Source organism: Balearica regulorum, chromosome 3 (assembly GCF_011004875.1).
Source record: "Balearica regulorum gibbericeps isolate bBalReg1 chromosome 3, bBalReg1.pri, whole genome shotgun sequence".
Lineage (NCBI taxonomy): Eukaryota > Metazoa > Chordata > Aves > Gruiformes > Gruidae > Balearica > Balearica regulorum.
In genome coordinates this window covers 99667232-99685314 of record NC_046186.1, presented here as the reverse complement: position 1 = coordinate 99685314, position 18083 = coordinate 99667232, and the positions used below count along the sequence as shown (strand labels likewise).

At 38.1% G+C, this 18083-nt stretch overlaps 1 protein-coding gene across 4 annotated transcripts in view; it reads left to right on the top strand.

Moving 5' to 3' along the window:
• Positions 1-18083, top strand: part of EML4 (EMAP like 4) — a 163107-nt gene that overhangs the window by 101239 nt on the left and 43785 nt on the right. For 3 of the 4 annotated variants that reach the window (XM_075749153.1, XM_075749152.1, XM_075749150.1), the window contains exons 4-7: positions 3871-4044; positions 6197-6325; positions 9431-9456; positions 9900-9932. In XM_075749153.1, coding sequence (XP_075605268.1) covers positions 3871-4044; positions 6197-6325; positions 9431-9456; positions 9900-9932 — 362 coding nt within the window. The remainder of the gene's footprint in view (positions 1-3870; positions 4045-6196; positions 6326-9430; positions 9457-9899; positions 9933-18083) is intronic. The other variant, XM_075749151.1, reaches the window with a different exon arrangement.

Sequence of the window (18083 nt, the reverse complement as noted above, 5' to 3'; positions counted from 1 at the left end):
AACATGTCTATTTCTAACATTCTTGTCAAGAGTTGAAAAGGAGGAAGGCCAAAGGAGAATATCAGCTGGTCATGGGATGCTTCACCCCAGCTTGTCCGGATTTTTCTTCAGGCTGGAAATTGAACTGGTGCAGCAGATGGACATGGTCATCTGTTGATGTAGAATTACACTTTAGTTATGAAACAGCCCCCATAAACTGCCTACAGCTTTTTACATTCTAAATATATGTAGCCATACATCTAGTCACAAGTATCAGGAGGCCCACTTGTGTCCAAACTGTTATTGTTGTTGAAGTTTAGTGTCTGTATTTTGTGCACTCTTAATATTGTACATTTCTGGGGCTCTGGCCTCTGTAGACCTGCCATCTCTGAGAATTTCTTGTGTTTCATTTCCTGGACTGTTTAATCCTTGTTCTACCAACTTGAACACTGAGATCATGGAGATGATCTGGTGGCTCAGTAGCTGCACAGCAGCAGCACGTCTCATTTCAACAAAGGCGTGCTAAAATATCAGCTGTCAATAAAACCAGAGCCCAGGAATGTACGATGAACAACAGGTAGATGATGTCCCATTGACAGAAATGAAGTCATGTACATGTTGGGAAAATTTCAGCCCTGTAGTCTGGAACTGACTTGTGATAGAGGTGTCAAGACACTTTAGAACAAAAGACATGCTGCATACCTTGTATTATCACTAGAGTTGGAAACAGGTTTGTACTTCGTACAGCAAATGACTGTCACAAAGACCTGCTGGATCATTTTCCTTATGACTAAACACTCTTCTGAAAATGACTTCTGGTAAGAGTAGTCTTCATGTTTCAGAATGACCACCCTCCACAGTAGCTGCCGATGTGTTGTGGTCCAAAGGATGAAACGTGTTGAGTGAAATTAGAGAATCCACAAAATTAGGACAGATAATAAAAGATCTCAGCTACTCACATGTAGACTGAAGAAAAGCCTCATTGAGTTGGGATTTAGAAAGAATTTTTGGATGCATTAAACGACTGCTTCCCAGAACAACTAGTCTTTAGAAACCCACAAGAAAAGGTGGATTTCTTGATTTGGTTTCAGTTGTTGCAGAAGACCTACTTCAAGAGGTATTAGTGGGAGAGCTGCTCTGTAATAGCAGTCATAGTACAATTAAGCTGAAGATTTTAGCAGGAGAGAGAAAACCAAATACATTCAGCACAAAAATATTCAATACCAAGACTGCCACATGTCTACATCATTTACTTTCAAATTAAAATGGCAGTCAAAAAAATGAAGCCCACTTACAACCTGGTGTTAGATAAAAGCACTGTGTTGGAATCCAGGGTATACCTTGTGCTGCAACTCACAGAAACCAGAGTGGTCCACTGACTCTCGTGGCCCAACAGAGAAGCTAAGGTGTGAAATAGATAGTCCACAGCTGAGAAGCTTGGTGAAGCCGTTGAAGAGATTCCCACACTGAACCTGTGGTTTCTAGGAGATGGATCAGATGAGCTAAATGAGTTTGGGTAAGAGCACAGAAAATATGGGACCAAATTGATAACTTAGATGATATGCTGCTGTCAGCAGGTGGCATTCACCTGAGTGTGCTGGAGGAACCACGTGGTAAACAAGGTATTACAAAAAGTACGGGGAAAGGGACTGCAGGTAATGGCCTCACTGATGAGCTCTTTTGTGCCACCATCAGAGACAGAACATGGTGCCATGTGAGCCACTGTTCTGACCAAGTAGGACCATTCTTTGTAGACATGCAAGCTGGAGTTACAGAAGTCACTACGTTTGTGTATTCTCTCTGCGTCCCTCATCTCTTTTACTATTGTGAGACTGTATTTTGAAATCCCTAAGTAGAGGGAAAGGGAAAATTGGAAGTATGTCTTCCTGAAAGATGATTGAAAACCAAACAAAACATTCTGTCTTAGCAAATGGACTCGTGAGAAATCCTGCATTTATGGGAGAACGAATGCAGAGGTCTGTAATTGTACCTGTTGGAGTAGGAATAGAGACCCTTGTTTTCTTTAGTGACAAAGATTCCAAGAATTTATTTCTCTATACTGCATTTCTTGCCACTGACTGTGAAAAGATTAAGATTGCTTCATATGCTCTTGTGTCCAGCAATGAAAGCTAAGTCTTCCGATTAAAAAACAATAATTTTTATGTTTCAAGCTAATTAAGGACTTCTGGCTATAAATTATTAACCAAACCCCCACAATTCTTCAAGTTTTGTTTTCCCTGATCATATATATATACCCTCAAGAAATGTGAAAAGCGCTTTCTGTTTTGTTTTCATTTGGTCTTCTGGAAAGAAAATGTAATTTTGATGGATTATATTGACATTTTTAACTAGGTAATATGGTTTACAGAAGAAATCCTGAGTGATCCTTATAAATGTATTTTGGGTTTTATATTATTTTTCAGGTTTTGCCCTGTTCTTTAGTGCTTCTTTGGAAGCATTTAGAAAAGTTGAACTCCTGTAAGCGTCGAGGGCTTTGTCTCGATGGTAGAAGATATACTTTAATTGAAGTAACAAATGAAACAGAAAGAGGGTCCTATGAATTAAATTTGGCCCCCATTTTTATTCATTTATTTTATTCATTTATTTGGAATATTGTCTTACTGTTTTTCGTTGCTTTGTGGGGAATGGTAAATGGAAACACAAATAATGAAGATTATACAAGGGTTTGGGGGGGAGGGAGAAGTAGTGTGAGGAAATAGAGATCTGGATTCTCCCCTTCAGAAAGATACTATTTCTTTTTTACTTTGCAGGTTACTTTGAACCTAAGAGAAAAATCTTTTTTTTTTCCTTTTTAGCTGGTGTTTGTATCTTGCCTTGTTTGTTCGCTGAGAAATTTATCTTGGAAGATTTTTTTTTTTTAATCTTAAAAAAAAAAAAAAGGCCATGCACTGCAGAATACTCTTCTCTTTCAGGTCCTGCTATTGTTTGTGTGATTCAGTCTGTTGCAAAGCATGCTATTTTATACAACAGCTTTTTAATTAATCTTTCCATTTACTTAGTGGACCTTCAATTAGGTTCTTAATGAATTTAAGGTTGTTAATGACATGTATTTAAAGCTGTTTCAAATGTTAACCTAATAAATACAGCACTATGAAAATAAAGATGATGTATTCTTAGTTGTCGTTTACTGAAGGCATTAAAGAAGTAGCAAGACAGTCTGATGTTAGTCAACTACAGATCAAAACAGTGGTGAGTTTTCAGTGGTGATTTCCTTTGAACTCTGCTGCAGCCAGGGAAAGCCCAGGGAACCTGCAACAGCATTTCACTCTTGCAGCGACAGCGCAAAGATAAGCAGTACCGTACGTGTCCAGAAATACAGAGAGAGAGGTATAGTTTCATGGCAAGCTTACGCTAATCAGAGAAGGTGCAAGTCACGCTCCTGCCTTTCGCTTGCACTGAGCTTTGGCTGGCAGCAGGGTAAGGTAGTCGGTGAGCTGAACCAGAAGATGTTTTGTTTGTTGTTTTGTTTTGGTTTTGTTTTGGTTTTTTTTTCTGAGGGACAGAAGACTTGTGGTGCATCAACTTGTGTCAGCTTTGAATGCTGTAGAAGTGCCTGCAAATGAAAGACATACATCAAAGTTGTATTAATTTTAAAATCAGAGTAAACTTAGTACAACTGTGCAGCAAAAATAAGTAAATAAACTTCCTCTCTCACCTTCTATTTTTTTGGAGCTTGTGAATAAATCTTATTTTAGCAAAATGCTAACCTGAAGAGAATGAGTAAATAAGCAAAGCGTTCTTTCGGTGATTATATAGTAAATTGTAATATGCTTCTCCCATCTTTTCACAGAGGGCATTTTCTCCCACCTTTTTAATTTATTTGCTTGTTCTTTTTTTTTTTTTCCCTCTATGTTATACTTTATTTTACAGCGGTACAGAAAAAAAGAAGGAAAAACCTCCAGGACAGAAAGAAAAAAAAGAGGAATCTCATTCTAATGATCAAAGTCCACAAACTCAAGCATCACCTTCTCCCCAGCCCTCCTCACAGACTCTCCAAACACACAGGCAAACTCAAGAAAGCAAGAGTTCTGCTCCAGCTAAAAGGTTTTCACAGTACCACAATACAGAACTAGAAAATTATTGTAATGATACTGAGTTCGTATTTGACAACAAGTCATGTGAAATAGTTCCAATCTCATGATGAAGTTGTTAAATGTTTGATTTTTCTTGTGCTCGAGAAGATGCATTCAACATGCATGGCAACAGAGCAAATATCTAAAAATGCAATTTTTCTTTGAGTAATTTTTTAAGATTACAAAGGTTTTTTTTGTTCTCTGTGATTGAAATCCTAATATGGTAAAGTTGGATACCTCTAATCAGTCATTATTCTAAAATAATGATTCTGACTTGATCCTCCTCAAAATACACTTAATAGATTTTGTTTGGCACAGGTGAATTGTAGGTGTGTTTTGCACATGGCCATTTACTACATCTCACAACAGCATTTGTTAATTACTACTATCATTGCAGCTCTTCCTTTTGAGAGTTTCTCTTTTCAAATCATATAAAGTGACTGCAGTTTGGATTTTTTTTTGCTGCCCGCCCCTTTTCAATTCCTGCTAGGTTGCAGGATGGTTCATTTCACTTTTATTCTGGTTCTTTACATGAGTGAAGTTGTGGTTTTGCACCCAAATCATCAAACTACTTGACTTGAGTGAATGTAGAAGTTTGTTTAGGATTGCCTCTATGCTCCTGCTCATTTTAGTGGGAATTAGGCACAGAAAAAATGGTAGTTTCTTGGGTTTTGGGTTTTTTTTTTAAATGGCTTTTCAAAGTCAAGGAAATAGATTTTAAGATTTGGGTGATTATTTCAGAGTTTCACAACTATGCAGATCACTTGGTGTGTTTTTTGTTTTCTTTTTACTTTTTTTTAAAAATTTTTTTCTTTTTTGGTTCATTGTCACCTTATTGTTTTGCAAGGTGTGAAATTTTGTTTTACTGTTTGGCATTTAGGAAGCTGAAACATGCTTTGACAGGAAATTTATTCCTCTCAAATTTACTGTGGTTCACAAGATTATGTTGTCTTGTATTGCTCAAATTCACAGCTCTAATTAAATATTTAAACTTTCACTTGACTGATGCATGTTATAACACTCCATAAAGGTTCTGTCTCCATGTCTTGCACAAACTCTTAAGTTATCTGAAGCTGAACTTGTGGCCTGTTGTTCTCCTGCCTGGTATCTCACTGTAAAGATGTTTGTCTGAAGTCTTGCTTACTAATCTTTTGCAGTGTGGGGAAAAACATTAAATGCCTTTTTTAGTCTCTTAATGATTTAACTTGATTTGATTAACTTGTTTGTCGCAGGACCTTTCAGCTTCTTGAGATGCTGCGGAAGGAGCTTGCCATTTCTAAAGCTGCGGTTCAGGACTTAGTCCTGCAAAAAGCATTTCTGACGGGATGAAGTATAATACTGTTAGCAGGACATATGCAGACTCTAAATCAGCTGGTTGAAGAAAAATTTGAGCTAGATCACTTTTGAACATGTTTTCCATGAATCAGATCTGTGTGAAACTAATGAACTAGTGACTGCAAAACGTGTAGGTTCCCATTAGTGTAAATTGGCTACAATAAGATTGCTGAAAAATTATATCGGAATTCATGGATTTAATTATCTGCAGTATTGGGCCAAACCTAGCTTGCCTTATTCATGCAAGAAGTTTGCAGACGTTTGTTTCAAAAAGATTAAAGCCATTAAAGTGGTTTGGAATGTACTATCTGCAAAACAGCCACATGAAACTGTAATCTGATAGAAGTGTTCTGCCTCAGAAATCAGCATGTTAAAGCTGGTGAACAGTTAATCAGGGAAAAATTTTCTACTTTACTACCTTCTTAAGTGATTTTTTAAAAATAATGTCTTCTTTAAGGCTAATATGCTGTAGCCTCACTTTTTTCCTACTTTGGTAATTCGTTAGCAGTATAGTAATGAAGTATGAGTTATTTTGCTCAAGTCCTTTTGTAGGAGCATTTGGAAATGGAAAGGAGCGGATAAAACATTTGGCAGCTGTCTTGCTCAATTGTTTTCATTCATCCAGTTAGAACTTTTTGACTAATCTTTTTTTCCTGTTTCATGCTTCAGCTTGAAGGAAGACCTCGCTCTGCTTTTGTCTCCTGCTGCTTGACCTGTCAGTTGCATACCAGTTCGTTACTGTTATCTTCTTATCTTGTTGTTTTAAACTATATTTTTGTTTCTTCTAGCATAAAGAAATCCTTGACTGCTGAAAAACCTCACGGCGCTTGGGAGAGTTCAGATGACAGTCGTAACAAGCTGCTGAGAGTAGCATCAACATCTAAATTAATATCAAAAGTGGCAAAGAATGCAGACAAGTATGTATCAGCTTGGTACTTAAAAGCAAGTGAACTTTAGAGTCAAAATATGATGAAATTGCATAATCTTGGTGAACTTATTTATGTATATGCTAAGATCATCTGCATCTTTGTTTTTACCAGGAGTAATTACTTGCATAACACAGCAATGTAGTGCTCCAAGTGCCTATGAAATCTTAAAATTATTACAACATGTGAATGCAGGATTGAGTGTGAATATATTTTAATGTTGTCCATTTGGGTTAGCAGAATTATGCACTATGAGTTAAGATTTATGGCTTAATGCCACTGTTGTGAAGCTTCCAGCCATTTTTTGTTCCCCCGAATTAAAACTGATTTGAAAATGCTGGTGTATTCCCTTGCAGTTAATTTACTGGGTTTGATGTAGCACGTATGTTTCTAAAGTAGAGTGTAATAGTAAGAATATACTTTTATGATTTCAGCTAGGTCTCTCAAATTAACTGTTTAACAAGTTCCTGACTGCAGGTTCTAGAGAATAGGCAGGGATCTTCTTTTCAGCTTCAGTAAGTGATGTGCTGTTGCCCATCAATCCCCCTGTGCTCTTCTTCAGCAGCAGGTTTTCTCAGTTTGTGATCTCCAGTGGAGGCCTCACTGGGGATGAATAGCACAGAGTAGTTACTTCTCTTACTCCTGTCAGCACAGGGAGAAGAGTTTGCTTTTTGCTGTAATTCCACATTGCTGACCCCTATTGTGACCCGCTTCTTGTCCTCAATGCTCTTTGCCAGTTGGGCTTCCCACTGCATATTCACACACTTAGTTTCTTTTTTGAACTTTCTTGAAATTTTGCTGAATTTGTGGAAATTGTTGTGTTGACTTTTTGACTGACCCCTCTTCTATTTGCCGAGATCCCCCCAGCGTGCTGGCAGCTTCTCCCAGCTTGATGTCATCTGCAGATTTTGTACATCTCCTCATTAATCTTTGTTCAAATAACCATTAACTGTTCCAAGGCAGAACTACCTGAAAACCTCTCCCACTATGACAAATAAAACTCTTCAGACCTTTCAGAGTAATTTCCAGTCTTTTTATGATCCTGTCTGTAGTGCTGTCCTTAGCTTGCATATAAGGCTGTCAAATACATACTTTGTATGTCAAGAGCAGTCCAAGTGCATTCCTTCAATCCTAGGAATGGGAAGAACAAAACCATCTTAAATTAATCTTGGGTGTGGATATCGACACATTTACTAAAAGCTTTATGCTTAGCCTGAAGAGTTCTGCAGAACAGTGAAGTGCTGTGTGGGAGGGATTATGGGTTATGTATTTTGCAAGTATTTCTTTTCTTTTTATAATTGGTTTTCACTGTTGGAATTTAAAAGCCCTTTGGCAATTTAGATTATAACAGGGTACTGCTAGATAAAATATTTTGGAATGAAAAACCCCTCTGCCTTGATTTCTACTTGTTGAGTTTCTTCTCTTGGTTTTTTGTTATGCTACTGAAGTGTCTTTCACAATGTGGTATAGACTTCAAATTTGCTAATAATAAAAAATAAATTTTACTTTGTTTTGTATAGTGGTTTAGGCATGGTCAAAATAGAGGTATCTTGTTTCATTTTCCTGTGATTCTGCTTATTTTCTAAAAGACTAAGTGCTGCCCTTCTACAGTCTCTAATGTGGAAAAAATCAGGTATCTAACAAAAGAGCGGACAAGGAAAGGTTAGGATTAATTATTGTTAAAGCAAGCTGTCTGTTCGTAACTTGAAGCTGTTGTATCTTAAAGTATTTGGCAAAATATAAAGCTTCAAACATTACCAACTGTAGACCATCATTTGATGAAGACTGAGTCTTGTATTGTTTGTGTACCTTGTTCTTATGCTCAAATTATAATAAAAGCAGTATTTGCATTCAAGAGCACACATAAATACTCATTTCTTACATCCTCTGTGCCCCATTTCTAAAAGAATTGGTTGGTATTGTGCAAAGTCAAATTGTTATATTGCATTTATTGTTCCCAATTAAGAAACATTGGCCTAATCTGCCTGAAGTTGGACCCGAGTCTTGTGCAAGGGAATAGAATTTGGCCCCTAATGTGGGCCTCAGGACAGAAATGTTTTACATATGCTTTGCGCTACCAGCCCAGGATATGAATTTTGTTTAGTAAGCTCAGTCTTTAAGCCAGCACTGAACTGTAAATTGGTCTGATAAAGCCGTAAGAAATGAGAGGGCTCCCATGGCAGCCCATCATTCACTGTTTTTCAGGCAAAACTGGGAATCCAGTTTTAATTTTTCATTTGGCAGCATGGTGAAGGGTGATTCCACCAATAGCCAGAGATGACTTTCCTCATGCATATGCTTGACCCTTTGTCACTGTTACAAAAATTTGACCTCCATCCAGCTAAAAATATTGGATGCCACTCATACCTTCCTGCTGAATTTCAAATGAGTTCAAGAGGGGGGTTTTTTATGCAATACATTCTCCCATCAAGGAGTGTTTTTTCTGGTAAGAAGTAGCTCTGATGCTGGAAATCAGTATTTCTTCTCTCTTCACAAAAAAAGGATTGAGGGTTTTTTGTGAGTGGTTCATTCCTGGTTCTGATGAGGAGAAATGTCTCAACTGTGCTCCTTTGAAGATGCATGGAGCCAGTTTAAATGAACTGCAACTTGCTTACACTTAACCCGTGTGTCCAACAGGGTTAATTCCTAGAAAAAATTGTGTTGTGTGCTGACAGCTTATTTTGACAGGTGTTAAATGCTTTGCATGCAGGCTTGAGGGTGTTTGGCAGCTTAAAACATTTGGTTATTACAAGTTTGCTCTCTCAAAATGGAATTTTCTGTGCACGAGGAATTACCCTCTATAATTTATTTTTAAAAGCTTTTTGTATTTTGTTATCACAGTAATTCTTAGGAACCTTTGCCATACGGCCAAAGACTTCCAAGTTACTCGAAAGGTACAGTGAACTGCATAAAATATGGGTAAAAATGCACTATGATGACCAAGCTGAGTTATTTAGCGTCCTATACTGTGTACAGCTACACTGTACACAGAGTCTGATGAGATTGCCAAATGCAATAATGTGTAAGAACTAGATGGTATTGGCTTGATAAGCATTTCACATATCATTAACAATATTATTTTGAATTTTTCCCCAGGCACAAAGATGTCATCATCAGCCAAGGTAAATAAAACCATTTATTTTTAAATACTGGATGAAGTTGAAGACATTTGCTTTTGACTGAATAGTATTTCCTGTAAATAAATACACTGGGACATATGCTTATGAAACAGGGATACAGAGCTAAAATAGTATTGGTAATTACTCCAAGAATTCCTCTGGCCAAATTTTACTCAAGACCTGCATAAGGATCTTTAAAATTGTGGAGAAATGCTTCATCAAATTGGATCTTTAGGAAGGACAGAAATTTTTGGCGGGTGGTGGGAGGATTCGTTTTGTGAAACAAAAAACCTTTTTTGATTATTTTCTCTGTGTGTATGTGTATAAATAGAGAGAGGTTATGAAAACAAAAATCTAAAGTTTTGACTGATGTGCCAGTCTTCTTCCAAGCAGGTGTGAGACATTAGAAATAGTTTTAAGATATTTTATTTCTATTCCATAACCAGCAAAAATGTCAACTCGTGAAAAAAACAGCCAAGGTAAGAACTAAGCTATGCCCTTTGGTCGCTTTCTAATTTAGCGCTCTCATGAATCTTTTATTTGGCTTTTCACCATCAAAGAGCATCAATGCATGATCTCTTAAAAAGTTTGAGCCTTTAAATAAATGTTTCAGTTTTCTTATTATGGAAATATATATGCATATGCACATTGCAATCTATGTGGGGATTATTTGGGGGTCGGCTACAATAAATTACTACATGCATAATTTCCTCAGAGACGAATGTGTGTTCATATAAGGTTCTAGAAGTCTTGCATTGTTGCCTAAGATATCAGGATATTAAGAACTGCCAACTAAAAGATTTGTATTATCTCAGCTTTCTGTCTTGCCAATATTACAACACATACACACTGATTAGATGAGAACAGAGACTGAAGGTTTTAATGTAGTCTCCTAAAATGAAAAATGAGTCTCTTCTAAAGTGTATGTCTTTGCACCAATGAATCTTGCATTCTGTGGCTACCTGCTACTGCTGGCTTGTTCAGACCGGAAAAGGAGTCGTGCATCTGAACGTGGTGGGACGTGACAACAAAAGAAATCCACTTCTTGTGTCACAAAATTACGCTGCTTTGATGTCCTGCAAACTGTACTGAAGCATGCAGTTTGAAAACTAAAGCATGTAACCTGAGTGCATGCTGTACACAACATACATCTATGTACAGAGGTTCTGTCGCGTGCTTTTTCGCTCCTAATTAACAAATCTGTAGTCTCCAAATTCTGCGCTGTAAGCAAGATCACATTATACACAGATTGATTACTTTTGATCTCCTCTGGATTTTCTTTCAAAAAGAAAAAAACCTCAAATTTTTTGGAAGCTAATATGTGAATTATTGTAATGAAAACAAAATCAACTTGAATCCGATTGCTTTATATTTTCTAATTCATAGAGAAATTACAGATTTAAAAATATCCTAAATTGATTCTTACCAAAAGCATCCTTCAAAGACAATAGGGGTGAAAGAGGGTGCGTAAGCATCAGGAACAAAGAAGAAATGTTTCGTTATGCCAGGTTGCTTAACACCAGCTGTGGAACAGTACATATGTGCAGCAACAGTTACTGTAAAAAGAAAACTAATCAGCAGTCTCCAGACCAGCTGCAATTTAGCTTTGCAAGAACTAAATAAAACTGTTACATTAAAAATACCCATTCTACCAAACACAACTTTTCACAAAACCAAGTTGCATACAGCTAAAATACCTTCAATACTAATTCTTGCCTTACAATGTGCTTCTGCAATTCTGCGTGTTCTGCCAAGAATGGGCCGTCCTTCAGTTCTCGCATCCTGGTAGCTCTAACTTACGCGGCCTCCATGGGTACCCTGCTATCTGTTGTGCTACTCTGCGGACAATGTGAGCTTTCACTGAGTGGTGAATGGGTACCTTCTGTGTGTGTCATGCCATAGCCTGTTCTGAGCCCAGCCGGAATGAAAGAGAAGTATGATGCAGATGACAGTGGCCTCGTGTATATGGAAGATGGAGAGAAAGTCGTGTCATAGAAAATGCATTTACTAACATTTTAAACGTGTATAGTGGCAAAACATCATTCTGCCATTAACATGGATGAAGTTGTGATTAGCAGGATTCAGCCTCCAAGGATTTATTTTTTTTTCATATGGACCGATGAGTGTATTTTATGACAGCTTTTAGTGTGCGTACGTGTGAAAGTCTGTGTTAGATTTTGTGTTGTGTTTGCTGACTAGCCACCTGGTAGTTACTGTAGTTGCAGAGGGCTCCCCCATCCTTTCCAGTAAAAGCTTAACAATACTCAGCCAATTCTCTGTAGTGCAATGTCCTGTTCAGGGCAGGTGACTTCAGCCTGTTTTGTACTTGTTAGTTGCCACCAAAAAAAATAATCAATTTCCAGTTGGCACCTTGACCCAACCGGCCAGAAAGTTGAAGAGTTGCACGGACAGTTAACATGGTTTCTGTCCCGTGCAGCTGGACAGAGTTGTCTTGGGCAGGGTGGGATGAAGCCTTTGCTCGTGGTGTTTGTGCAGGATCTTCCTGTTCTGCAGTGCAAAGGCGTGAAAAGTTATAGCTGCTTTGACACTGCTTTGTGGCTTGCCAGCTTTTGCCTCTAGAGGCGAGCAGTCTGTAGCACAGTGTTAATTAAGTTACAGCAGCTCCCCTGAGCTGCTCATTTGGCGAGGCTGTGTGTGAAACACTGCGTATGCCCCCCGGCACACACCTCCCACGCTAATGATTGTGTCAATGCGATTCTTAGAAATTGTGTGAGGGAGGCTCTTGGGAAGACTGCTGGTGTGCAAACTGTCAAGCTTCAAAGCAAATCTACATACAAATACTTCAGTGTCTTTATACACACATAAACTAAGTTTGGAAACATGGTGAAATTGCAAATTATCATAGCAGAAGGTGTTTGCATGGGATAATAGGATGGAAGATGACAATTCTCTGTAGCTTTGAACATCCTGGAATCACTTTGTTTCCTTTTTTTGATTCTGCCATTAAAGAACCTGCTCTGAAACATGTCACTATAGCACAGTACCACAAAATGCAGAGAAATTTTGCATGTTTAGTTCCTGGAATCATATTTTTCTAGCAGCAGAAGTTACTGCAGTATTATCTGTGTTGTGACCATCTGCGCCCGCTCATTGTGATTTCTGGTGATAGTATGTATTAGCTATAAAAGTGAAAGACTTGAGGAGCAGCTGGGAATCTTAGGTAATCTTAGATGAACTTCAGTAGTGAAAGGCATTAGCTTCGATGTCTGAACCGACTTTGGTCTGGAGTCCCCCAGAGAGCATGCTACAGGTCTTGCATGTAAATGTCAGGGAGAACCTGGGCAATTCTCTCCTCCTGCCAGCAGCAGCAGCGCGGGGAGCCGCAGCCCGCAGCTGCCTTGCGTGCAGTCACTTGAGTTTCTTCTGCGTGGCACCATGCCGAGGCCATGCCTGTTACCAGTGTTAGACACATACCTTCTATGTCAGTACCCAGTTTTGTTCCCTCAGTGCCTTTGTCTCTCCCACTTGGGTTGAGTTGCATCTACTCCAGGTTAAGGTTCAGCCTGAGCTTTATGCATCTGGGTATATGCTGAGGCAGGGGTAATACAGGAACGCTGTGGTGACGCCAATCCACTGAGGGAGGTATTAGACACGCTTCCATATGGTTGCTGAAGAGATTTTTGGGTTTAAGTTTTTCAGCTTATTTTTGAACATCATTTTTGCAATAAAGGAGGTATAAAAATTCTGTGAAAATCCAGTAAAGCTGTAGGTTCAATGAGCAGGTGCTTTCTACAGCCTTAAACAGACACTAGCTAAAGTTATTCTTTTAAATTCTTTACCAGCAGGTGTTTGTAATTGCCTATAAAAGCCATCTTTCTTTTCACTTCAGCAGAGACATTTTTAACATATTAATCATAAAGCATTCATATTTTTATACCCAGAAGTTAAGGACCTGAATTATTTCAAGATAAAAGGCCATTTTTTTTCACTGAGATTCTGTGTTTGAGCTTGGTTTTCAGTGATAGCAGCTCCGTATATGAATCACTTGTTCACTTATTATAAAGTAATAAGAGACACTTAGGTTTTTGGATGGCAATAAAAACCATATGTGAAAGAATTAATGAAAAACATTCACTGCATTCCTAAGTTTGTTTCTTTTTAGCTTGTGCTTTATTAGTTTCCAGTACTTTTTCTGTTAGTTTAACTGTGCTATGGTTCTAGCTTTACAGAACGGGGCAATCGTGAAGCTCACAATGGAAAAATTTACCCTGCTGACAGTGTGTCCTGTGCAGAATTCAGTAACTACATCAAATCAGTTTTTTCATCAGACACAGATTTTCTGTCAGATGCTTATTGAAGGTGCTCATGTACTGGAGCGCAAACGGAAACCCAGTCTACCTCATTATTCTTGGGCTGCTTGCTCTCATTCAGGCACAGTGCATGTTATTAAAAACCATAGATACTGTCAGAAAAACAAATTGGTATTTGGGAGTTTTTATCATTGACTCTTGGTGAAGTCAGGATTTTATTATTTAAGCAGGAAGCATTTAGATACAGTTTTAGTGAGCTTGTTTGTGTCCACTACTCCTTTTTGAGTCTTTTTTTAATAAAAAGGTAGAGTTTAATACTTCAATGCAAATGGTAACTGTTGTTAATACCTAGATTCTTAATGTCACCTGGTACATGCAAAAGCAGGGGTTTAGCTATGATTTACTTATCAAGTTACATAAAATTAATAACCAAAGATCTATTAAGAAACCACAAGGCAAAGCTGTAAAGTCACTCCAAACTGAGGCAAATATCTCATCTCATCTGCTTTTTTCAACTGGTTTGCATCGCGCCAGTGCTCAATAGTGACAGCACACGTCCGCTTGTCAGGTTCGGCAAGCATTGACACACGGCTCAGGATGAGAGATGGCAGACCTGCAGCCGCATTTTAATTCCACTGTGACTTAAAATGTAACGGTCCGGGCATGGTGGCTGAATTTGGTTGCATTCATCTCTGTGCTGTTAGCACTAGTTTAAATTAGAAACAGGCCTTTGTCCCTCAGGTTAGTGGTCCTACAGAGTTCTTGGACACAAGCCTGAAAGCAGAAAGCTTGTGGGAAAGACGTTATTTGTAGTATTAAAAAGCATATCTTCGCTGGTCAAGCAACTGGAAGGTGAAGACAGATTAATAAATGTACTCTTGATGTGGTCTTATATTGTATATTATTAGAGAGTTCTGCTTGGCCAAGCTAGTTGGAGTCTTTTGGGGTTTTTCGTTTGCTTGTAGTTCACATTAAGGGGAAGATTCAGATGCTAAACACAAGTAGAACTGAGCTGAGGGTTTTGATGCATAGATTCATGTTGCTCTTTCAAACTAGATGGGGTGGGACCTATTGAAAAATAGTCACTAGTAATTTGCAAGATAAGATTATTGTAATCATTCCTGAAGAATTAAACTTATAACCATGTGGACAAACAGGTAATTTTTCTATTTATTCACTATTATCTACTCTGACTGTGTGTGTATCTATAAAATCTACTGTATGCTCATTAGACATTCCATTATGCATACACTTGCTAGCTCAAGAGCAGTTAATTACAGCACAGACTTGCAGGGCTACCTCAGGGTCTGTCTAAATCATGAGGAATAGTGTGATATAAAATACATTCTTCTAATATTTTGTCCAGTTTTGTTGAAAGAATCAGTAATTGAGGATGAGGGCTTCTCACGTGCGTCTAGGAAACTACTGTGTATTTCTTGACAATTTCATTTTGAGGCACGTTTTTTGGAAACCAGGAGGATTTTGGTTTTGTTATGTCACTGTCTTCAAATTTCTGAAGGATCTAAAAGGTAGCTTTCTTGTCTTCTGAAGTGCTCTTCTCTGTAGATACTTCTTAGTTAATCTACAAAGATTTCTTTGATCTTTTTTTTCCTCCTCCTTTCACTTCCTATTATTTTTATTTTTTTCCTCCGAACACCTTCCATATTCCCCTAAGAATATGATTAACAGAAAGTAATAAATTGCTGAAGTGTCATTGCATGAGTCTTTCTGTGCTGACTTCACGGAAGCAATAATTTCAGCCTTTCAGATGGTTTGTATTGCCGTATCTTTGCTGTCTCTTATCACCTGCAGTATTTTTCATTGGTATGAAAAAGCTTCCAGCTTGCTTTCCCTGAATTGCTGGGTTTTAAACTTTCTTCCAAGAGCAAATTAATAGGCATTGTTTGAAGTTGGATTTTACTGTTACCTTTATGGTGCAATTTTTTTTGTTTGGTTGGGTTTTTTTTTCTTCTTTTTCTTGTATGAGGCCTGATTAAAAGCTTATTTATGTAATAGGAATCTCCTTTTGGTACACGGAGGCTTTGCAGAAAATTTTCAGACACTGTCTACTGTTTGTCTACAACTTTTTATTTGTCCCTAGTGTTGTCCTGGATTTTGGCGTTACGTGCCTTACCAACAGTTTCCTTGCACGCAAGGTGAATACGCTGGCTTACAGTGACTGTCAGTGAAGAAGATGCACTTGTTTCCTTGCAGATCAGGCAGGCTTCTAAGGTTCCTTCTCAGTAGCAGCACCTTGTTTCACCAACATATTTATTCCTCTCTTCTCTAGCAGGCTATAAACTTTCAAAGAACCCGCAGTAGATACTCTGGTTGCTAACATCTGCCTGCAGCCTGTTGGGAACTATTTGGCTTAGTATTTACACTAATGAACTTAACATAGGAAAGTAGGAGTCCAGATGAAGTGTCACTGATGACATGACGCTGAGACACCAAACTGATACAGTAGAAGCTAAGATTTTAGTACAGTAAGACCTAGATGTTCTTGAGGCCTGGAGTAGCGTAAGACAGAATTAAATAATTCAAAGTGCAAGATCACACATGCAGGAGTTGCTAGCAATGTTTTAGCTATAAATGGGTTGTCTGCCAGAATTAAATGGTGAGGAAAAGGGCTCTAACATGCTAGTTAATTACACAAGGATTGAACCTCTCACTTATGAAAACACAAATGCAATCCCAGGATGTATCGGAAGTAATTCTAACGGAGATAGGCAGCCTCATGGAAAATGTTAATGCATCAAAACCCTGGGGGGTTCGCCTCTGTAACACTGCGTGCAGTTACAGCCACCCACAATCATGAAAGGTAAGACTTGTGGTGGTGTGGAGAGAGACTGAAACATTATCATGCAAAAAGACTTTTACTTTCGTACCTACTGTTTTCAGGCTGGAAGATACCAAAATTGTCAAGGATTTTTTGTTGGGGTTTTTTTCCCCACTCTCTTTAAAACTTTGGACTTTATCTTCCCTATACCCCCTTACCTACGTATCTGTTATGAGATGAGCACAGCTCTTTTCTTCCAAAAGATCGAGTGAAAAAAAAAGTCTTGACATACTGCTTTATAACTGGAAATAGTGAGAATGCAGGAAAGAAACAGATGGACTAATTTTGTTGAGCAGTCCGTTGAGCCGGTATGCTATGAAAGAGTTAAATCACTGGTTTTCTTAACTTGCAAATACAAGAATTTGGCCTTAGGCAATTACTTGCTGTTTGAGAATGGTTTTGTTGATATGCTGCCATCCTCTCTAGTATTTCAAAAGATTTTTACATTAATATTATATCTGCCCTACAGGTTATTCTGACGAAAGGAAATTTATAGTCTTAGACAAAAATCTTTCAGTGGGTTGTCTCTTTTTATCCTTGCTCTTCTGTAGGGAGAGGCTTAATCAAGTTACACCTAGCCGATGTCTCTCTGACAAGTGTGTTAAATATGCATCTTCAAAGGTAATCTTGAATAACATGCAGCTAGCTAATATAAGCAAAATATGTTCTTTCTTTAATAGGGGAGTTCAGAGAGCTAATTTGTATCTGTATGCCCTGCAGATAATCTTTTCCCCAAGCTCCAGGAGAGCCTCTTCTCTTCAGGCTAAAGACCTGACTGAATTCCTCTTGGACTCTTCATCTCTCTCATCTGCAGGGTCCAACAGGTGCAACTGCCTCTATCCGTATGAATTTCAGTTGCAGCTTGTCTCCACTGATCTAAGCAGTATTGAGAAATTTGATCCTGAATTTGTGGTGTCGTTTTGCACTGATCTTAGGGAACCAAAAGTGCCAAGCTCAGTGTTAAATCAGGAATTTGACTTGCACAAATGAATGGTCTTTTTTAAACACCCTCCGGCTATGCTGTGTTTTAGGTGTGTGAGCACCAGGTTTTAAAAGAAAGGTCATTATTGATACGTTACTCTTGATTTTAGCCACTATTGTTTAATCTCTGTAAAATACACACTATAAAAAAAGATTTTAGTGGAAAAATGAGACGTGTACTAGTTTGGAATAATTATCTAAGCATTTGTGTCAAACTAGTGACAACACTGATCTTTAGCTTTTCTCAGCAATGCAATTGAGCAATGCGCATTTGGTAAAACAACTATTATTTCCAATTTAGCTATGGGGAAGTGATTTTCTTTGTTCTTTGTTATTTGATCTGAGGCAAGTTTTCTGCTATTGTCAGTGGATGGACTTACAGAGTGCTCATTCAAAAGAGCTGTATGTCTACTTAGAAATAAGTGGGACAGCTGTTTTTCATCTTCTTGGTATTTGTTCCTGTGAAACTGGATTTAAATGGCTCAATTTTCATTGTATTAATATTCTAAATAAGGAAAAAACCTTTACACATTTGTTAG